General features: G+C 32.7%; 1 protein-coding gene across 1 annotated transcript in view; it reads left to right on the plus strand.

Annotated features, from left to right (window-relative positions):
- The window catches only part of unc-13, a 347,574-nt gene that overhangs the window by 181,789 nt on the left and 143,465 nt on the right, over positions 1-22,320 (plus strand). The window contains exon 7 of the mRNA XM_072534612.1: positions 3,696-3,802. Coding sequence (XP_072390713.1) covers positions 3,696-3,802 — 107 coding nt within the window. The remainder of the gene's footprint in view (positions 1-3,695; positions 3,803-22,320) is intronic.

Consider the following 22,320-nt stretch of genomic DNA (forward strand, 5'->3'; position numbering starts at 1 on the left):
AGCTTATTTAAAATAATATTGAAGTAGAATTAATAATACATCTTTGATAACAATATTTCGGTGACAAAATATTAAATTTGCGATTGTTCATCACTTTTCATAATATTCACAAAAACATTCTACCACCTCCAACGCCCACAAAGATAAATCAGGTACATTTTACCGTATGATTGAACTTATTGCATTCCAGATAACACAATTTTTCTACATACATATATGGCATGCCACTAAACTGATGCATGTGACTAATAGATACACTTTTCAACTCTATCTTTTGTGAACTTGTAGCTGTATTAATAACACGTTTTTTAGTACATGGAAATTAACTCAATCGTGTTTGAAAATTTGTGTGGAAATTGATCGTGGTAAAAATGTGTATAACGACAATTTTAGATATTTGTTTCTTGCTTTTAACTGTAGCATAAATAAAATGGAAATAAAAATGTAATATAAGAATCTGATATTCTTATTTACCAATTAGTTTGTACCATATATATTTCTTTGTATGAAAACAAGAAAAATAAGTTTATCTGGCACTAACCATTGGACCAAGTCGTCCTCCTTTCGATTAGGGATTTCGATTTATGTGAAATCCAATAACATCGACCTCATGTCCATGTTATATATTGTTACAATTAACTATGCTTGTCATGTAATTCAGAGGTTTTTTTTCACCTAATTTTCTAGCTAGTTTCTACTACTTTTAAAATGTTTCACTGATGATGGTCCGACTGGAACGAAACCATTTTCAAGAATTTAAATCGGTTTGGATAAATTTTAAACATTTTTAATAAAATATACCCTGTCATAGTCAAACCATAGTTACCTGGTCCTATGGTTTGTAAATTGTTGTATATTTTCCTTGTTTTTGCAAACAAGTCCTAATATACTGCTTTTTCATACGTCTGTTATTTGCCTCACTTCCATATATACAGAGTGGTCCAAAAGTCTGGAAATGACCAATTATCTCGTAAATTGCTAGTCACAGTTTTACAAAATTTAAGGTAAACCTATTTTGCGAAACGGAGATTCTCTATTTGATATTTGTACTGTGGCCAGATTTTCCGTTTGTCTTATATTATTAGTAACTTTGGTTTTTCAAATTCACCACCCTGTATATTCAGTCATTATTGAATCTTCTATTCAATACGAGTTTAACCATATGTAACACTTATGACTTTATGTAGTCTTATATACATAAACAGTGCAAAATATGTAGATTGTAATAAATTTAAATATTTAAATGTAGAATGCTGTGATTTTGACATTTGTTCACCATTTACATTATTAACAAAAACTGACAGAAGTTGTATTTCGAAAAGTTCTGCCAGCTAAATTGCTTCTCTAAAGTGGCTCTTGACGAAAAATAACGAATTACTATTCTAATGATGAGAGAGTACGGTGACAAAAAAAGATCTTATTGTGAAGTAGCCAACTTGTTCAATGATACTTTCCCAAACCGTTCAGGTAGACCGAAAAGAGTTATGAATGACAACAAAACTTTACAGCTTTATAATGCAAAGTTTTGTTAAAGGTCCACATACATCCTCACGCAAGGTTGCACAAGTACATAATAGTACAGTAGGTCATTCTTCTGTACAAATCTACTAATCGTACAAAATTAACTTATTGCAAGAATTAAGTGATTACAAATGATGAAAATTTCGTTAACAGAATACATTTTTCCGATGAAGCAACTTTTAGACTGTGTGGAAGTGTAAATCGACACAATTTAAGGTACTGGAGTGAAGTAAATCCACACTGGATGAGTGAAAACCATACTCATAGACCACAAAAATTAAATGTCTAATAAATCGCTGTCACCACTGTAACAATTTGGGACTGTAAATACAATACACTGTAAATAATTGGAGAACCGATTATAATATTCTCGGAAACCCTACTGACACCATTCTAATAAATGCTGCTGTCATCATTGTAAAAGTCGCCTGTCTCAAAATCCTTGGATGCGTCTACAATTCTTAGGGGATACTTATCCCTGAGAGCGGGCAAGGCTTACTGGTTCCACTAGTCTGAGCTGACTGGGTTCGCCCTCGCGGATTTACAAGAGGGTAGGGAGACTTGGGAGAAAGGGGATTAAGGACTTCAGGTCCTGTAAAGAGTTGAGTCTATGGGCTTGCTTTAGAAGCCGTAGAACTGCATAAGCGAAGAATGTGTATCTCTTCTAGTCTCTGCCTGTAACGGCCGGGAAGAACAATAAAACCAAATTTCGAGTTTACAATGTATTAAATAGACTGTATACTACAACTAAGATAACAAGATATCAGTTATGACCAATAATGATTCGATCAGGCGCGAAGGGAGACGAGAAGAGACAAAGCAAGAAATTAAAGGGTGGACAATCTGTATTATTATATATTCCTTGGGTTAGTATATAGATCTTAGTTACCTTCGCGTATTTAGGCTCTAGCTGATGAATACGCCTCCAGTCCTACTGGAATTCAGGATCAGTCTGTTGAAGTACCGCGTGCTATCACGAACTTTCGAAACTCCAGATACCGGCACTTATCGGCACACTACCCCGTCGAGTTACAATAGCGCGCTCCCTGGCTGCGTATTGTCTCGATCGCCGTGCTTCTCGCGTGGAGCACTCAAAGATACCTCCGCTCTTACTGCCGCCTCGTCTGGCCTGCTTCGTTTTTTTTTATGAGCCCGTATTCTCAATTTCCGATCGTAGTACCAAGGTCGAGTTTTTTATTTTTTTGCTGACTGAGTCCCCGTGTTATTTTCCAGCGAAGGTCTATGTTTTTAAACGTGATTTTTTTCTTTTAAACAACCGTGGCGACCTGATATTTGAGACTCGTGTAATACACTTAAACTAGGTCGAGTTTTCAATCTTTGTTTAATGTGAAATATATACATTAACTATGTTACTAACTAACTATGAATTATTTGTTCTTTATTCAATTTGGAATATATAATAATTATTTTAATAATTATTACTCTTTTCCAGGCTAACTACCCCTTATTTTTTTTCTTCTTTATTTCCTTGCTATGTTTACATTACAAATGTATGGTCAGGTATAGTAGGTACCCAGTTAATTGGTCCATTTTTTATTGAAGGAAATTTAACGTCAGATAGTTACGAAGTGTTACTTAGAAATGAAATTGTACCTACACTGAGAAACTTGTATGGGGCCAATTTTAATCAGATATGGTTTCAGCAAGATGGAGCTCCAGCTTATTTTGGTGTAAATATTCTAACCTCCGTCAGAGCTGTTTATTTACAAATTTATTTTTCTCGAAGTAGTCAAAGTAGTCGAATCTCAAAATTTTATTAAAGCTTTCAGCTCATTTGTCGTATTAACCTCCATTAAACCAATAAAATAGTAATAGCATCTTAATTTTAAACAGGATTAATAGGAATACCAAGATTGAAATGCTGTATCTGACATTACGACTACCAAATAGGAAATTGTTTTTTGCTAGAAGTCGAAATGTCTAGTGATATCTTTTATACATATTGGTTAATTAAAAAAAAACATTCAGCTTCCACGATATCGCAATCTAATATTAAGTATCATTCGTTTCTTTTACCACGATCAACTTCCAGACCGATTTAAACACACCTACATCTAATAGAAAAGGTTACAAAGAACAAACTTTTTTATGTTATGTGACTTACGTGTTGTGGCATTGAACTCTTTTCTATGACTTTTGCAATGAATGTATAGGGACGTATTTGGCGTGGAAGAAAAGAATCACGCGGGCCACATGAAAGCGGTGAACCAATCGGTCTTGGACGGAACCTCCAAGTGGTCTGCGAAGATAAACATTACAGGTTTGTTGGTGGCAAAAGGTGTTTGTTAAAAGTGTGAAAAGTGCTTGAATTCAACTAAAAAAATAATTTAATATAACAGCAGAGACCTTAGTAGGTTTTAGAATAGTTTATGGAGCGTAAGCTATGCGAACCAATTTATAGATACAAAAAGCGGTAAAATGTTATTATTATTAATAATATATATTGTTATTTATTTTCCCAATATTTTAACATTCTTTTAGATTTCTCGAAATAGGCTAAGTAAGCACTAACTGATCTATGTCCGTTATTTAATTTTTGTCTGTCAAATTCAACTTAACTCAAATGATTATATAATCGAAACCCAAAAACAAACGAAGAACTTAACTCAAATTTTTTTGGTCATTCCATATTTTATTAAAAGCAACTACGGATTGGTAGATTTTTAATATTTTCCTATTGTATGTTTATTATTTTTTGAATACTACAAACGTTATTGTTTTCTTATTAAGTATGTTGTGTATTCAGTAAGTGTTTTCGTTTAAATATTTTTTTGTCGAGCATTAAAGCCTATAATTATCTCGATATCATCTGTTGATTAGTGATATTTAGTCCTTAATATTTATATTCCCTGTTTCAATGATGAAATAGAAAAACTTCAAACCAAATCTTTGACATTTTCCAAAAATAACAAACTTGGAATTACGAAAATTAATGGCGACTTAACCACAGATATCGGACGATGTAGACGAGGCCAATTAGTAGATCTTTGTGGTCCTTTTAACCCTAACTATCTTCTTCCTCTTCTTCTTTATAAGAAATTCTGCTTGTCCATTGTTGAATCAATACCTCTATGGAAGGTTGTCACTCCATATTTTTCGCGATCGTCCAATACTTCTTCTGCCGATTGGTGACTTATCTCTTGCTATTTTGACGACACGGGTCTCATCCATTCTGCTTGTGTGGCTATTCCGTGCTTTTTTTTTCTATTTTGTGTCCATTCATTTATACATTGTACGTTGCATTTTCTTCTAATTCTTCTCTTGCACTTCTCTTTCGATCTTTTAGCGATTTCCTGTAATTCTTCTCAGTACTCTCATCTCTGCAGTTTCCAGTAGCCTTTGCATTGTAGCTGTTCCACAATAAACCCTAACTATCGAAGGTAGAAACTGTTTGAAGACTGTGATGAAAATTAAATGATCTGGTATAAACAACGACAGTGGAACAACGCAGAATAGCTAAATCAAATCAGACGGTGTCGTCAGAAAGGGTTGTATTCTATCTACACTCGGGTCCGCCATGCAAAAAGTACTTTAAGTCAAATCATGTGAAATACAAATATAGAGAGAACTACTTAATGTAACTAGATGTGGATGATAGACTGCTTCCATACGATAGCTGTAAAAATATTCATACTCTGCTGGATCAATGAAAAATGCCTAATCTTTGGGATAAAATAAAAGGCAACTCAAGCATTATAATGTGAAGGTTAAGATAGTAGATAATAAGCCACTTTAGCGCAGTTTGATCTTTGAGCTTCGCGGCTTCCACACGTTACATAATATGTGATATTCCACATAAAACGTGACATTTGGCATATTACGTGACATTTTTAATAAAACGTGATATAATACATGAAATTTGACATAAATCGTTTTATGTTTTATGTTAAGTTTTATGTCAAAAGGTCAAAGTGCGCTTAAGTGGCTTATGATCTACTTAAGATAAAGATGTAAAGAAAGTATGTAAGTGAAACAAAGATGATAAACCAGAAATAAAAAACAAAGCTTGATGGGAAAACATTGAAATAAAAAAAATAAAGATTGAAATGAGTTTATCAAAATTAGGATATAATAGATATAAGAAGAATTACATTAAGTGATATGGCTAGGGTACCTTTTAAGAAGGGTTAAAAAAAGCCCTACGGATATTACAGGCATTATAAAGAGAGCCACGAATAAAGAGAATTGCAAAGAGATACAGAGTAGACACCGTCCAAAAAAACATTAGATTTAGTGAAGTGGTTTAACACTTTCGAAGATGAAATTTTTCGTCCTTGATAATAATTAGATTTTACTAATATATGGGAAATAAGTCAATACTCATGATCTTTAGTAGTTTTATTATATAATGACGGTAAATTTACGCAGTACGTTAGTCTTATTTATATTAAAAATCACAATATATCAGATTCAGGAAAGCTCTATAAACTAAGGTAATCCTGAAAACCACCTTTCCCCTCAAGGAATCCATTCACTCAAACCCCGGAATGTGTAACTTTTATATTTCGAGTATATTTTTATGTTAATATGTGGTGAGATGTTTTTTTTTTAATATATTTATTTGTTGTTATAGCTGTTTTGTCAACAATATAAAATTTAAATTTATGGGGATACATGAAAACTCAAATACAAATTATTAAAATTTAAATAGCATTTTGCCCTAGATGTTATGTTGTCATTTTAGGAAGAAAGCTCCCTAAAGTGACCTTCCTCGAAAAAACAGTTACAAAAATTAATAAACATATTAAAAAAAAAGGAAAAAAATAAAAATATATATCTCGCTCCCTATTCCCATAATAATATACATAAAATAAAAAAGTTATATATTCTGGGGTTTGAGTGAATGGATTCCTTGAGGACGAAGGTGGTTTTCAGGATTACCTTAGTTATAGAGCTTTCCTGTATCTGATCTCTTGTAGTTTTTAATATTAATAAGACTAACAAACTGGGGCCTAATGATGTGATATACAGGGTGAGTCATGAGGAACTTTACATACTTCTACCATATGTAGAGTCCCTCAGGGAGCATATCATGTGGCCACTAAAAAATGTCAACTCCTCTTCTTTATTAATTAACAGGGTGATTTGTGTAATTGACCATTTATTTCATTTTACTGTAGTGTTTATACGGCTCATTTGATTTTTTTAATTTTTGCATGATACAGTACACTACTATCAAGCATTCGACTGGTATTAGCTAAACTAAAAAATTCCAGGACTGGCTTTGGAAAAATTAATTTAGGGATTCGTATTAAATATTACACCCTGTATATATTTTTTTTTAAAATGCAATAAGTGATTTTCAAACTACATAAATAGCCAATGAAAACGACATATGCGACAATGTTGTCGCACTTTTATTAAATTTTTAGTGAACGATCAAATCTTACCAAAAATAGAACAACCATAATGAAGTATCAAATTATAAGGTAATTAATTTAAACAAATGTTATAAATTTCAAACATTTTAATTGAAATGATAAACTGAGTCACTGCATAACAAAAAACAGTAACTACTAACAATAACGAAGAACAATTTAAAAAAAAAACTAAAAATATGTACATAGTTATGATAAACCCATAAATTAGAACTGGAAAAGATACAATAATGGTAACAAAATAAAAACAATTCAAAATAGATTTTCGAAATGGAACCCTGCAGCCTGTACACATTTTTGTTGCCGAATTGTTAATTGACGTATTGAATTACGGATACTCTGGGGATCGTTTCTAATAGTATTACAACATTGTATAATTCTATCAATTAATTGTTGTCGGTTATTAATATTCACTGCGTAAACTAGTTGCTTCAATCGTCCCAAATATGGTAATCAACGGGATTGAAATCAGGGGATCTTGAAGGCCACGAAATAGGACCTGCACGTCCTATCCACCTGTTGCCATAAACATTATTGAGATGTCTCACTGCCAGTAAAAAGTGTGGGAGTGCCCCATCATGCTGAAAATACATCCCTCGGATAGCAACGTTCGCGTTGACAAGCAAATTCGGCAAAATATTTTGTAGAAAGTTCAAATAGTTATTTAATTGGTTATTTATGACACCAATCCACACGTTAACCGAAAACCTTAACTGAGAACGACGTTCTCGAATAGCATGGGGATTTTCTTCTGCCCACACATGTGAATTTCGTGAATTATTTATCCCGTCTCTGGTAAATTGGGCTTCATCTGTAAATAGTGTCCTGTATAGCGTTAGTCGATTATTGTTAATCCATCTACAAAATTCCAACCTATCGATCTCATCTCCAGCATGTAGTCGCTGAACCATTTGAATGTGATATGGGTATAGATTATTTTTTTGTAAGACTCTACTTACTTTTGATTGAGTAACATTGAGTTCTCGACTTACTTGTCTAGTGCTTATTGTAGGGTTCATAGTAACGGCGTCCATAATGTCATCTTCCTGCGCTTCATCTACATGTCGCTCTGTTGTTCCACTAGGAAAAGTGCCATTTTCTCGCAAATAATTAAAAACTGACCCAAATGTTGGATGACTGGGAGTTCGACGATTAGGAAATCTCCTGCGATATTCTCTACTAGCAGCCCAACCATTCCCATTACAGAATCCATAAACAAATATTATGTCTGCATATTCTGTGGTCGAAAACTGATGTGGCATTTTGAACGAAAGTAACAAAAGCTCTACCAAAACTACCACAATGTACTTAACGTAGATATGACAGAAGAAATATTTATTCTTGTACACATAAATAACAATCGATAATGACAATAATGACAATGGGTATAAAATATCAAGAAACGTCAAATGGTCAACGCCAACCTTCATTTTAAACTTTTTTAGATTTATTTTTATTTAGTACAGTTGATGCAATGTATTATTATTTGACATAAAATTTTAATCATTTACAATCAACAAAAACTAACACATACAAGAGGTTTGACTTTTTAATCAATTTAATTTATTATTTATCGAAGATAATGCCCCAATACGATCTATGAGTAAAAATTTAAAATTGAAAAACAATTGATTCTATCGTAGAGATAATACAAAGTGACAGTAAAGATGTTAATTTTCTACGTATTAGATTATGTTGTAGAAACTCATTTTAATTAAAATGTTTGAAATTTATAACATTTGTTTAAATTAATACCTTATAATTTGATATTTCATTATGGTTGTTCTATTTTTGGTAAGATTTGATCGTTCACTAAAAATTTAATAAAAGTGCGACAATATTGTCGCATATGTCGTTTTCATTGGCTATTTATGTAGTTTGAAAATCACTTATTGCATTTTAAAAAAAATTTATACAGGGTGTAATATTTAGTACGAATCCCTAAATTAATTTTTCCAAAGCCAGTCCTAGAATTTTTTAGTTTAGCTAATACCAGTCGAATGCTTGATAGTAGTGTACTGTATCATGCAAAAATTAAAAAAATCAAATGTGCCGTATAAACACTACAGTAAAATGAAATAAATGGTCAATTACACAAATCACCCTGTTAATTAATAAAGAAGAGGAGTTGACATTTTTTAGTGGCCACATGATATGCTCCCTGAGGGACTCTACATATGGTAGAAGTATGTAAAGTTCCTCATGACTCACCCTGTATGTGGTAAGCCTTGAAATAGGTAGTCCAAAATGTACCACCATTAGATAATAAAAACTAATTAAGATTGTGATTATTGACGCATTTTCCATATAATGGTTTTATGGACTCACATTGGCAACCTTTTCATTATTTAATTACATTTTGCTCTATATTTGATTATTCAACGGTTTAAAGAGGTATACTGTTCTTAGTTTGCTCACATTTTCTTTAAAAACGTTGACAATTTATGTCAAGTTTGACATTCATGTACAGTTGTTCAAATACTTTAAATTGTTTGTAGTAGTATTTATCGTTTTCTAACGTTTTCCTTTCACAAGGATTTATATAATATGTGTGAGTGACAAAATAGAAATACAATATTAATCTTCTAATTATCACTGATATAAAAACAAATAATTCACTAGCAAAAACAGCTATATGAATAAAATACGGTCAGAATCAAGCACCTTGTACACTTTTAACGATTTTCAGTATCTTTGTATGTGGAATGTAACTCGTAGCGTAAATTACACACTATAAAACTTTCGTGGGTTTAACAAACTTCCTACTTTCGAAGCCCAAATTAATATTTTTTAAAACAAAAGTGTAGATTACTGAGAACGCACAAAAAAGTTCGGGTGGTGGTTTTCAATTAAAAGGGAAGCCTAATTTATTCCCGTGGTCGTTTTACCTTTAATTTTGTTGTTTAGTTTGTCGTTCTGGGTCGAACTAAGCGAAATTTTAGATGTTTTATCAAAAAAGATATTACTTCTAATATAAATTAATTATAGAAAACAGTTATTTTACAGATTTTTATCATTTGTTTGTATCAGTAAAGTTTGCAGTATGTGATTTTAATAATTATGAAAGTATTGGATTATTTTATAACTTGAGAAGCTCTCCAAGTAAACTCTAGATAAGAAAGAACCTAAATCAATTTTGGTATCTTCATTTCTAGTGAAAATTTAATTGTCTCTGATCTCCAGAGTTCAAGTTAACCTTACTAATATCCGTAAATAGCTAATAACTTTATATAATTGTAGATATCTTTAATAACTGCTTCTTGATGAACTATCCATCATCAGGTTTTGGCTCTTGATAAATCTCACCACGTTTTTCTTTTCAATTTTTGTCGTGGTTCATTATTTTTAAATCCACAATTATTAAACTTGATTGAGCCTGCTATTCTTTAAATTACTTTTAGGATCCTTAATATTTCTTCTTCCACCTTTGTTAGGCTCGCATGATTACTGGTCTCTTGCTGTTATGTAAATATTCAGTTTTGTAGTATAAGGGTGATCAATAATTCACGTTGTATCCAAATTTCTGTTCTTTTACGTCCTATTAGGTGTATGTTGACCATGTTTCTCCACTATTATTCAATATATATAGCGAAACAATATGTCATGAAGCGCTCCTAGAGCAAAACGTTGGTATGAACATTAACGGAGAGTTAATTAACAATATACGATACGCTGATGACACGCTAATAGTAACAGATAATCTAGCAAATTTACAGTTTTTGATGGAAAACATAAACACCCATACCAAACAGTATGGTCTAAAACTGAACATCAAAAAGACTAAATTCATGATTGTAACAAAGAAGCTATACACCAATGTGAATTTAACCATAAATAATCAGCCAGTTGAAAGAGTTACGTTCTACAAATATTTAGGGGTTTGCTTCACTGATACTAATGACCAGACAAGAGAAATCAAGAGGAGAATAGAGATAGCGAGACAATCGTTTGTCAAAATGAAAAAGTTCCTATGCAGCCGGGACATAAATATAAACTTAAGAACGAGAATGTTAAGGTGATATGTTTTCTCCGTTCTGCTGTACGACATGGAAGCCTGGACACTGAAAAAGATAAACATCAAAAACATTGAGGCATTCGAGATGTGGTATTATAGGAGAATGTAGAAAATACCATGGACAGAAAAAGTAACAAATCAAGATGTTCTGCTGAAGATGAGGAAGGAATGCAAAGTCATAAAAACCATACAAACGAAAAAACTGGAATATCTGGACTACATAATGAGGAAGTACTCTCTGCTTAGACTCATAATCCAAGGAAAAATCTCGGAAAAGAGAAATGTGGGATGTAGGAGGATTTCCTGGTTGCGAAATTTAAGGGAGTGGTATGGGTGCAGTTCAATACAGTTGTTCAGAGCTGCAGCCAACAAAGTAAAGATTGCTGTGATGGTAGCCAACCTTCGATAGGAGACGGTACTGCAAGAAGAAGAATGACCATGTTAAAATTTTATTGACAAGCTTTTTATTTTTTTTTTCGCATATCATTCTGCTCAATTTAACTTAAGCTGTCTTGAATATTGTTGGTATCGTCTATTCAATTCAAAAATATAAAGTATTTCTCTCTTTTTTCTACTTCCAACTTTATTTTTTTGTCTCAATAATAGAGTAGTCCTTTTTGGTTCTTTATTTCATAGCCTAGTACTTCCGTTATTGCTTTTTAAAGGCTTATTTTAGTTAATGGTACTGTTTCTTATTATTAAAGAATTGTTTATTTACAATTTTCAACTTCTGTTGTCTTATCTGTTGCTGTATAATACACTTACGCATTTCTCCCTTTTCTTTTCGTCCCTTACTTTTAAATGTTTTCCTCGTTACCAGTTTTCCTACTAAGTGACGGTTTGCACTCTTTCCAGCCTTGCTTAATTTTTTTTACAAGTAGCGTTCAAAAATTGAACTTCATTCAATATTTTCTACCATGATTCATCATCATCATCCAGCCTCAAGAGTCCACTGCTGAACATAGGCCTCTTCCTTATGTTTCCAACCCCGTCTATCTTGCGCCGCTCTCATCCAGTTTTTATTGAGTCTTCTTAAATCGTCAGTCCATCTTGTAGGTGGTCGACCGACGCTTCTCTTGTCTTCCCTTGGCCTCCATTTCAATAACCTCTTTGTTCATCGCCCATCTGTCATTCTGGCTATGTGTCTTGCCCATCTCCATTTTAGTCTGGCTATCTTCTCGATGATGTCAGTCACTCCGGTTCTTCTCCTGATGTCTTCGTTGGTTATTCTGTCTCGCAGAGTTATTCCTAACATGGACCGCTCTATTCTTCTCTGCGTGACTCTCAGTTTAATAGCTGCTGCTTTTGTTAAGGTAAGTGTTTCTGCTCCGTACGTCAAGACTGGGAGGACGCACTAATCAAATACCTTTCTCTTTAGGCATGTGGGCAGCTCACTTTTAAAAGTTTCTCTCAGTTTTCCAAATGCTGCCCACCCAAGGCCGATTCTTCTCTTCAGTTCATGAGTCTGGTTATCCCTGCCAATCATAATTTCATGTCCCAGGTATTTATATCTATCTACGAGTTCTATTTCTTTCCCACCAATACTGATGTTCTGGTTGGGTACCAAATTGGTCATGATTTTTGTTTTCGAGATATTTATATTTAAACCTACACTTTCTGTGGCCACAACGAGTTCCTGTACCATCTCTCTTGCCATACCTAGATCTTCAGCTATTATAAGTATATCATCGGCGAAACGTAAGTTGTTTAGATATTCTCCATCTATTTTTATTCCCTTTGTCATCCAATCCAAACTCTTAAAAGCATGTTCTAGCACCGTATTAAAAAGTTTAGGTGACATTGGGTCTCCTTGTCTAACCCCCCATTCTATTTTTATGCGATTACTGTTAGTATGTAATCTGACAGTGGTTGTTGCCTGCAGGTATATTTTGTATAATAATTTAGTATATCTATAATCTAGCCTGCATTCTTTAAGCGCCTGTAATATTTTGCTTAGCTCAACTGTGTCAAAGGCTTTGTGAAAATCGATAAATATTAGAACTAGCGGTTTATTGTATTCCACTGCTTTCTCTATTAGGGTTTTTATACTTTGTAGATGATCATTTGTTCCGTAACTTTTTGGGAATCCTGCCTGTTCCCTTGGTTGATAAGTCATCTACCATGATTATATCGTATATATCATACATAAGAGAAAAAATTTTGCCGGCCATATTTTCGACTAGTATGAAAGTTTGTTGCTTGGCAATTTTCGCGAATTAAATTTTGACAGTTAAATCAGAAGACGTAAGTCGAGTGATTTGGTCAAAATTTTATACGGGAAAATTGCTAAAAGGCACCAAACTTGAATAAAACCAGAAGAAAATTTTGCCGGTAAATAATTTTCTCTCGAATGATAATCGACAAGACTATTTCATGAGACAATTAATGCACCAAATTAACGAAACACAATCTTTGTCTATTCTTTTCTACCAAAGCATGATTTTGTATATTATTGACCAGTAGGATTTGAAAGCACGAAAGTCCAGCTATATTTGCAACTTCTGGTGGTGACTGGAATCCAGCTGCAGATATGGTTTTAGAGAGCTTACATTTGAGTGACCCGTTATTTTAATTAACTTCTGTTCAGCAACACCTTGCTTTAACAAGGCTTACACAGCTGAAGATCGATGAAAATGGTTTCTAATTTTATGTTTTTTTGTGTCTATTCTAATTTTTTCAGCTGACATTTTTGTCCAATTTGATACGGTGTTGATTCAAAGTGGACAGTTTTTAAACCAAGATCCATCCTTTCAGTTGGGGTAAACGGTAAGAAAGAGTCCTTCTGATAAAATATTTGATTTCCTTTTTTTATTAATTTTACAAATAATCTAACTGGGCATAAATTTTCGTTTGATGAATTTCTTACCAGCCATTTACTGCTTGCCAAATTTTTGGAAACGCTTTAATTTGTTTTGGAGAAAATGCTGTGTATGTAATTCGGCCCATAAATTCTCCCATAACATTAAATTTCTATCTGAAAAAAGTGAATCTTCCAGTTTACAGCCCCATTGCCTCTCCAAGCAAGTTCAAATGAGAAAAGGTAAGAAAACTTTTTTTGTGCTTCATCGGGAATTTTCTTATCGAAGTTTTGGATAATTTTTAATAGTTCTTCGATGGATAATGCTTTTAAACTGAGTTTTCTTTTTTCTTGAACACTTTAAAACTGCCTCCGCATGGTATCTCTGGCCAATCTTGCATATTTGAAAGATATATCTGTGAAAGGGTCGATTCTCATGCGGCATTCTGTAAAATAGTTTTTTTGTACAATTTTTGCTGTAGTATTCTACATTGACTTTACACAAAACTCTTTATAGTCTTCGTTATATAATTATAGATCTGTCATAATTCTGTCGCTAATAAATCACGGACAGGAAGGAGTTTTATCAGTAGGAAACGTGGCGTTGCTATGACGTTTTATCAGTTAAAAATAGTCTAGGGAAATAGTCAATATGATATTCTCTATACATTTTCCGATTAATTAAGTCCTTTATATTTATTATTAATATCCACTTTGCAAAATTACACTTACAATGTATTTTCTTACCTGTAAAATATTTTCAAGCGAAAATCTTAACGTCATTAAATTTTATGCCCACTTTAGTTTTAGTCCATCTCTGAAATGTCTCCATTACTCAGGGGATTATACCGTCCCTTTTTTATTTACGGCCCTTTGCTGTGCCTTTCCAAAGGATTACGCTGCATTACATTTTATAGACTCTGTTTAAAAGCATCCTCTAATTTAGTTGAGACGTTACAACCTTAGCTAAACATAATATCTCGCATTTTAGAAATTTCGAGAGGCATATTGTTGTTTTTAATATTGGATGTTGCGAGTAGGGGTTATTCTGCAAAAGGTTTTTGTTGAATGAGTTGTTTTATTGTACTTTTTGTATATGTTTATTTATTTTTACGCACAACAGGCTGTTAAGACCTAGTAGGACATTTTTTTTAAAACATAATCCTAATATTAACTAATTACAATTATTTTAAACAAAACTTTAACTTAAATATGTATATACAACATTCTTAACTGCTTTGAAGGACCTGGTGGACAATATTTCTCCATTCGCTTCTATTTTGTGCTTTTCTTTTCCAGTCCCTCGCCTTCACATGTTTAAGGTCTTCCTACGCTTTACTAATCCACCTCGTTCTGGCTCTAACTCTTCTTTTGGAGCCGATTAGTTTTCTGGTTAGTACTAGTTTAGGCATTCTGTTTGCTGCCATTCTTTCCACATGTCCCAACCATCTGATTCTTTGTGACTTGACGAATTTAGTAATGGTAGGTTCTTTGCATACAGCCATAAATTCCTTTTTGGTTCTTCTCTCCCAACCATCTTCTGTCTTCCGTCCTCCGAATATGGGTCTCAATATTTTCCTTTCCCATCTTTCCAAAGTATCCTCTTCCTTCATGTTTAATGTCCATGGCTCACCGGAGATGGTGATAACTTAAAATTTATCCAGTACCAAATTTGTGTCGGTTAGGATGTCCAATGTAATAAATATTGCAGTTATTTTTTTCCAGGATGTCTGAGCTAGTCCACCTCATTTCCTGTAAAGCAAAGGTATCTGCTTTGGCTTTATTCATTTCTTGTATGAGCAGAGCCGTGGCTACAGGCTGATAAAGGCTTTTTACGTTCCATACGCAAATTTTCAAATCATTATACCATCCTTATATTATCAACGGCAATGAACTTGAACGTTTAAATAAAATTAAAGACCTTGGAGTTACATTTGATTATAAACTCACCTTTGTTGAACATGTAAATTTAAAGGTTAAAGAAGCACTTAAATCTTATGGATTCATAATTAGAAATAGTCGAAATCTCACTAATACTAAGGCAATTAAATTACTTTATTACACTTTTGTACGCTGTAAACTGGAATATGCCTCTGTCATTTGGTCACCTTTTTATGATGTACATATCCAACTTATAGAGCAGGTGCAGCGTAAATTTTTAAAATTTTTGTCTTTCAAAATTAACGGCATATATCCCAAGAGGGGCATCAGCAATAGTGAGTTGTGTAGCGGTTTGGACGTAGTATCATTAGAATCTAGACGAATTAATGCCTCCCTAATATTCCTGTACAAGCTACTACATAATCTCATTGACTGCCCTGATATTCTTCGACAAATAAATTTTAACGTTCCATCTTATCCAGTGAGAAATTCGATTACGTTAAGAAATACACAAGCTAGAACTAATCTTATGTTATATTCTCCTCTATTTCTCATGTGCAACTATTATAATTCCTTAAGTGCTTACTGCGATATATTTCACTGCAGTTTAAAGCAGCTTACTAGGATGGCTGAGATCTACCTAGGTGATTGAGTAGTTTTTTTATGTTAAGCTAAAATACTCGATAAATGTATTATTTAATTAGTACTTATGAATTATTAATATATCATTTAACTTTAGTATTGTATTTTGTCCTATAAATGGATTCTGTTGGACAATAAACGCTATTATTATTATTATTATTATTATCCTTATTTCGTTTGCGAGTTCGTCGTAGATTAGACAGTCCGCTTTCTTTCTTTGTAGCTTATTTGCGTAATGACATATACATGTAATATAACTACTTAAAATTGTCGCAATAATGAGTTATTAAAGAGTGCTATCTTATTTCCTATTGGTCACAGAAAATTCTGCTTTTTTAAAGTGTGTTTTTTCAGCAGCTTTTCGTTGAGCCTGAGTACAAGCTTGTGACATAAAAATATAATGATATTATAAATGTTTATAACCTTAAAGTCAGCCTTTTATTGAACTGTTTTTTAATAACAATATTAATAAAGTGTTGGGAAATCGGAAAAAAAACCTTAAAAATAATTGATTGTTATTTACATACAGAATACTTCTAGAGTAGCTGTTTAGAAAGTACAGGTGTTAAAATAATTGCTCTTCAGGATAAACAAATTGAATAACTTGTAAATTATTTGGTCGGTCTGTTTGAAATTTAGCTCTTTTTAATAACTCATTAACTACCACAATTTTAAGTAATTATATAATATATAATTATGCAAACAAATAACAAAGTTATTAACATTTAAAAATTACTGCAAAAATAATGGTTTTTTGCAATTGTCTCGGTCAATTGTTATCTATTTTATTGGGAAAACTTGATAAAATTAAAGAACTGTTTATGATCTGCAAATTTTATTTAAACCATTTTATTTTTTTCCAGAACATTTAAGGAACGTTTTATAGAAAATAATATTTTTTCACTTTTTACAAAAGCAAAATCAGTTGAATGTCTTTACGGATTTTTATCAGCTATCCCTCATATACCTTTCAGAAACTTCAAATATCTGTATGAGATTTATATGTGAAATCAATGATTTTTTTACACATAGGCTTGAGTAAATTCACTTTAAAGATTGTTAGCCTATGCTTTGTAATTTTTTACATCTTTTTTGTTATTATTTTGCCCCTAATGGTGCTGGATACAACAAAACTAGGAGCTTCTTTCAGTGTCAGCCGGTATTGGTTAGGAAAGTTGCTTTCATTTCGCTTGGAGCTTATTTGAAAAATAATCCAAATACACTAAAACTTACCACATTGCAAAGATATCGTTATATATTAATATACTACAAAAAAATAAAAGTAGGTCAAGTTGTTACACCACGAAAGTTCTTCAACAAAATCAGATCAAGAAACTTGACATTTGCATTTTTAAATCAACAATGTCAATTGTCTTTTCTGATAAACTCTAACATACTAAACTTTATCTATTGTCTAAAACTCTTCTGTACACTGTATGTTGAATGTATCACAGTTTAAACATGCTTTCGCTATGAACACTACAACACGCCGACTGCTAAACCAATTTCAACTGAAAAATCGATTTACTCGCCATCATCAGGTATATATTTGGCGAATGCGCTTGGTAAAGTCGTGTAATGTGGCGAAGTGCAAGTGAACGCGAATTGGACAGAATGTGCGAAAACTAGCTTTAAAAGCGAAGTAAAGTGAAAGGTTTTTATTTATTTTATAGCACGCTCTTACTTAGCACTTCTTTATCTATATAAAATGGTGTTTATACATTTTTAAAATTTAAAATTACTGGAATTTTGAGATTCTTAAGAGATGGACTAAATCGATAATTTTGATGATTCGTTTCGGTGATTCGTATCTTTGTCAAGTATTAATTTGTTTACACTTTTACTATTTCATCTGGAAACGACTGTTAATAAATATAGACGCTATTCGTTGATACTCATAGAACGCTAGACGTGTTGGTAATCAAATTGTTACGCAATTCATACAACTTTGTGGCAATCGCGATAAAAGCAAGATTTACTCTAGTGCTAAAGCACGCAGCTATAAATAATTCTTATGGATCTGGGATTAAAAGCCCAGTCGAATAATTTTTTACTTTTATTATACTTACTGTTTCATAAATGCTTCATAAATATAATACAAAAAAAAAAGAAATATAAAAATAAAACAGCTCATAAGAATAATAGTCAACGCTTTATCACTTGATTAAATCTTGTATTTCATAAACATTGTGCAAACAATTTGAATCAGAGACTTTCTCGACAGTTAAAAGGCAGTATTGTACTAGTGTTTAAAAAATACTTTCGTTTAAAGTATTTACATTTCCTTCACATTCATGTATTCATACCAATATTGGTAAACAGTGGATTCCGAGAAAGGATTCAATACAACACAATCATCAAAAATAACGAATCAGTTCACCTCTAATATGTTAATAAAGAAGCTAAATTATTTCGAATCCTATTTCATTCCCTTCTTTCTGTTGTTCACTTGCAAGTCGTTCACATTACACACTCGGTAAATTTGTTATGCGAACTTAACACTTAGATACCATTGTAATAGATACGCAAGATGAACACGCGTTCTGCAATTATAAAAGATGCTGTTTGGTATATTATTGCTATTCATCCCACACAACATGACATATAAACAAAAATATATATATAGCAACATGAAATCGTACAAGATAATTGTAAATAAATATGAAAACACAAAATAATACCGTCTACTGATTTTAAAGAAAAATATGTATATTGATGCAGTGGATGACTAAATTTAATTTTAGATGTGATGTTGGGACAGTATAATTTATTATTTAGGACTTTAGAAAAGAAAAGTTGTATTTTAAAAACGTTTTTCATAGTTTAAACAGAAACCTTAAATGTTTATGCTTTAAAATTATGGTTTACTCAAAAGTATCACAAGAAGCTAGTTTCAAGGATCATATTACAAATTAAAATCGCTAAACTCACATAAGACGCTATCATATTTATTGTTAGTTCTAAAATACATGAAATAGGAATTATTTTTACAGTATTTCAAGAAGAAATTTCAAAAAATAATGCTTCTAAATTATCCATTGAATTTTTGTGGGTTGGACCTTTATTGCTCAATTATTATTTAGTGATGACAATTTTAGCATAGTTCTAATCAATATTAGTTCTTTAAGACATAAAACAGATGAATTATTTTTGATTCTAGAGGAATTAGAATTAGAATATTCGCGATCATAGATCACTGGTTTGAAGTCAACGATCCTCCAAGTTCAGGTCATGGTGGCACCATGATTGTTTCTACAAATCATGATTTCTCTCTGGTAACAAAATATGAGTTTTTGTTGAATAAAAGCTTCTTTCAATTTTCCTTAGTTTATAATATATATATATATATATATATATATATATATATATATATATATATATATATATATATATATATATATATATATATATATATATATATATAAGCGGGGATCCTACAGCTTCTGCCGCTTCCCGCATTTCGATCGCCATCTTTTTTTATCTCTCCAGGTGTCTTCATCAATGGCTCTGTCTTTCATGGTTTCCATAACACCTTGTATCCAAGACTTGGCTGGTCTTCCTCGATTCCTTCTATTACTTGGATTGTATTCCATAGCTCTTTTTGGCCATCTGTTGTCGTCCATCCTCTGTACGTGTCCATACCATATTAACTGTCTAGTTTCTATTCTTTCAGAAGTTGTATGTACTCTATCTGTTTTTCTTCTAATTTCAGAATTAGTTATACGTTCTACTCTTGATATACGGCAAGCTCTTCTCAGGTAGTCCATTTCAACCGTGTCAAATTTTTTCTTTCCTTTTACTGTCATTTGCCAACATTCTGCTCCATATATAAGAATGGGCTCTACAATTACTTTGTAGATAGTCATTTTAGTTCTCATCCTTAGTTTATAATAAGAATCTTAATCTATACATGCTTTGTATTTATAGATTACCTAACTCTTCCACGGAACTATTTTTTCGAAACCTGCTTAATTTTTTAGATGACCTGTCTAATAAAGCAAAAATTCTATGCGGTGACTTCAATATTAATTACACTTTTACAATAATTACTAAAACAACATCTACTATAATTGATTATATTACCCTAGATTTCTTGCCCCTTGTACGCTCTACAATTATAAATGCTGGACTATCTGATTTTAAAGCAGTATATACCAAGTTTAATACTATCAACAAAACTTCCTCAAAAACCCGACATTTAAATAGGATTTTTCCGCTCAGAACTTTCGTAATTTCCAAAATTTATGCTGGGCTTTTGGATGGCACTTTTCTTTTGTGACTATAACTTTGGTAATCAGAGAGTCAAAACATCACAAACCCTGGACTATCAAAGGTATCCGCATATCAGCCAAGAATATGCGTTCGCTACTCTACATCAAGAAAATTACTAGCAACGTCCTTGTCACTGAACATATCACCAAGTACAGAGAAACCTATCTAAAACTATTAAAACTGCTAAAAAAGATTACTAGAAACAATCGTCTGTAAAGATTTAAAAATGTTGCAAAAGAAATTTGGTCTACAATAAACGATCTTCAAAATAAAACTAACGCAGCACAAACATGTTCCTTTTCAAACACTGAAAATCTAAATGAATATCTTCTTAATGTGAATAAAGATATAACATCAACCATTTTGTCTCATTTTCTATCTCCTTATATATTTTAGAAACTGTTTGCTTAACTCACAAACACGTCTTCTAATATACAGTCCTCTCTCTCTCTATAACGATATGCAAGGGACCAGAAATTTTCAGCGTTATAAGGAGAGATCGTTATACAGAGAGCGACAAAATTCGGTACTGTAATATTAATAACATTGTACTAAATAACCTATTTTAATTTAAAAAATTTATCAAAACGAATATAAACGAATTAACACTGTATTGTACACCACATAGATTTATATAAGAATAATATAAGCAATACAGTATAAAAAATGGCTGTACAATTAAAACATGTGTACTGTACAATAACAAAATAATATGCTACTGTAAAATATATTTCACCATGGTCTGTTTCCCTTTCCACAGAACTGACCTGACCTTGTCCTGAAGACGCATAGAATCTTCCTCAGCACTCATGTCTTCCTGGTGGATGTCTGCTGAATCCATCCAATGTCTGCTGAAGGGTCGGAGGCTGGTTCTGGCTCTGTTTCTACTTCCGGGTCAGTTTTCTTCTTCTTCTTCTATAGGATGTCCTCGTCAGAAAGTCCAGATGTAGCTACATTTTCATTAACCTCGTTAAAATCTGTTAGCTCTTCCGGTCCGGTCATCTTCATCATCAGTCAATCCTTGATCGTTCAGCTATTCTGCGTGTTTAAAGGAATGTTTTACTGTATGGCTCGTCACCTCGTCACAGGATTTACTAGTCATTAGGATTGCGTCAAAAATGTTTAGCTTAAGATCGCCTTTGTTCTCAACCAATTCCAGCAAAAGTCTTCTCCTGTAATGGTTTTTGAAACTTGATGATACTTGGGTCCATGGTCTGAAGGACACTCGTTGTGTTTGCTAGCAGAAAAGTTTTCTTTATCGCCCACTTTCTTATCGCTTCTTCAAAAATTTCTGAAGTCATCCACGCACTCTTGTTTGCTTTATAGGTCACCGGTGGATTTTTTATGTTTTTAAAGCAACGTGGGTTTTTCGACTTCCTATCATTAACAATTTTCGCTTCACCGAACCTGTCATGTTAGCGGCCACTAAAACTGTAATGCGTTCCTTAGAGAGCTTTCCACCAATGCACTTTTCTGATTTAAATTTTAAAGTTCTGTTTGGTGTCATTTTAAAAAACAATCGAGTCTCATCAGCATGGAAAATGTCTAACATCGCGAGCCTCACCGCTGATTTGGCCGTAGTTGATCTTGTGCCTTAGTGCTGTGCACATGCTCAGCTAACCCTCAGATGCCTTGAAATTCTCAATTCCAAGCTCAGTTGCAAAAAACTCAGCTTTTGTGCTGACCACAGGACGAGAAAGTGGAATATGGTTCATACGTTGCTGCTGGAACCACTGAAGCATAGCGCGATCTAAATCTTCGTTCTGAGGTTTCCGCAACTTCTTCCTGCTACC

The sequence above is a fragment of the Diabrotica undecimpunctata genome, chromosome 6 (assembly GCF_040954645.1).
Source record: "Diabrotica undecimpunctata isolate CICGRU chromosome 6, icDiaUnde3, whole genome shotgun sequence".
Taxonomy (NCBI): domain Eukaryota; kingdom Metazoa; phylum Arthropoda; class Insecta; order Coleoptera; family Chrysomelidae; genus Diabrotica; species Diabrotica undecimpunctata.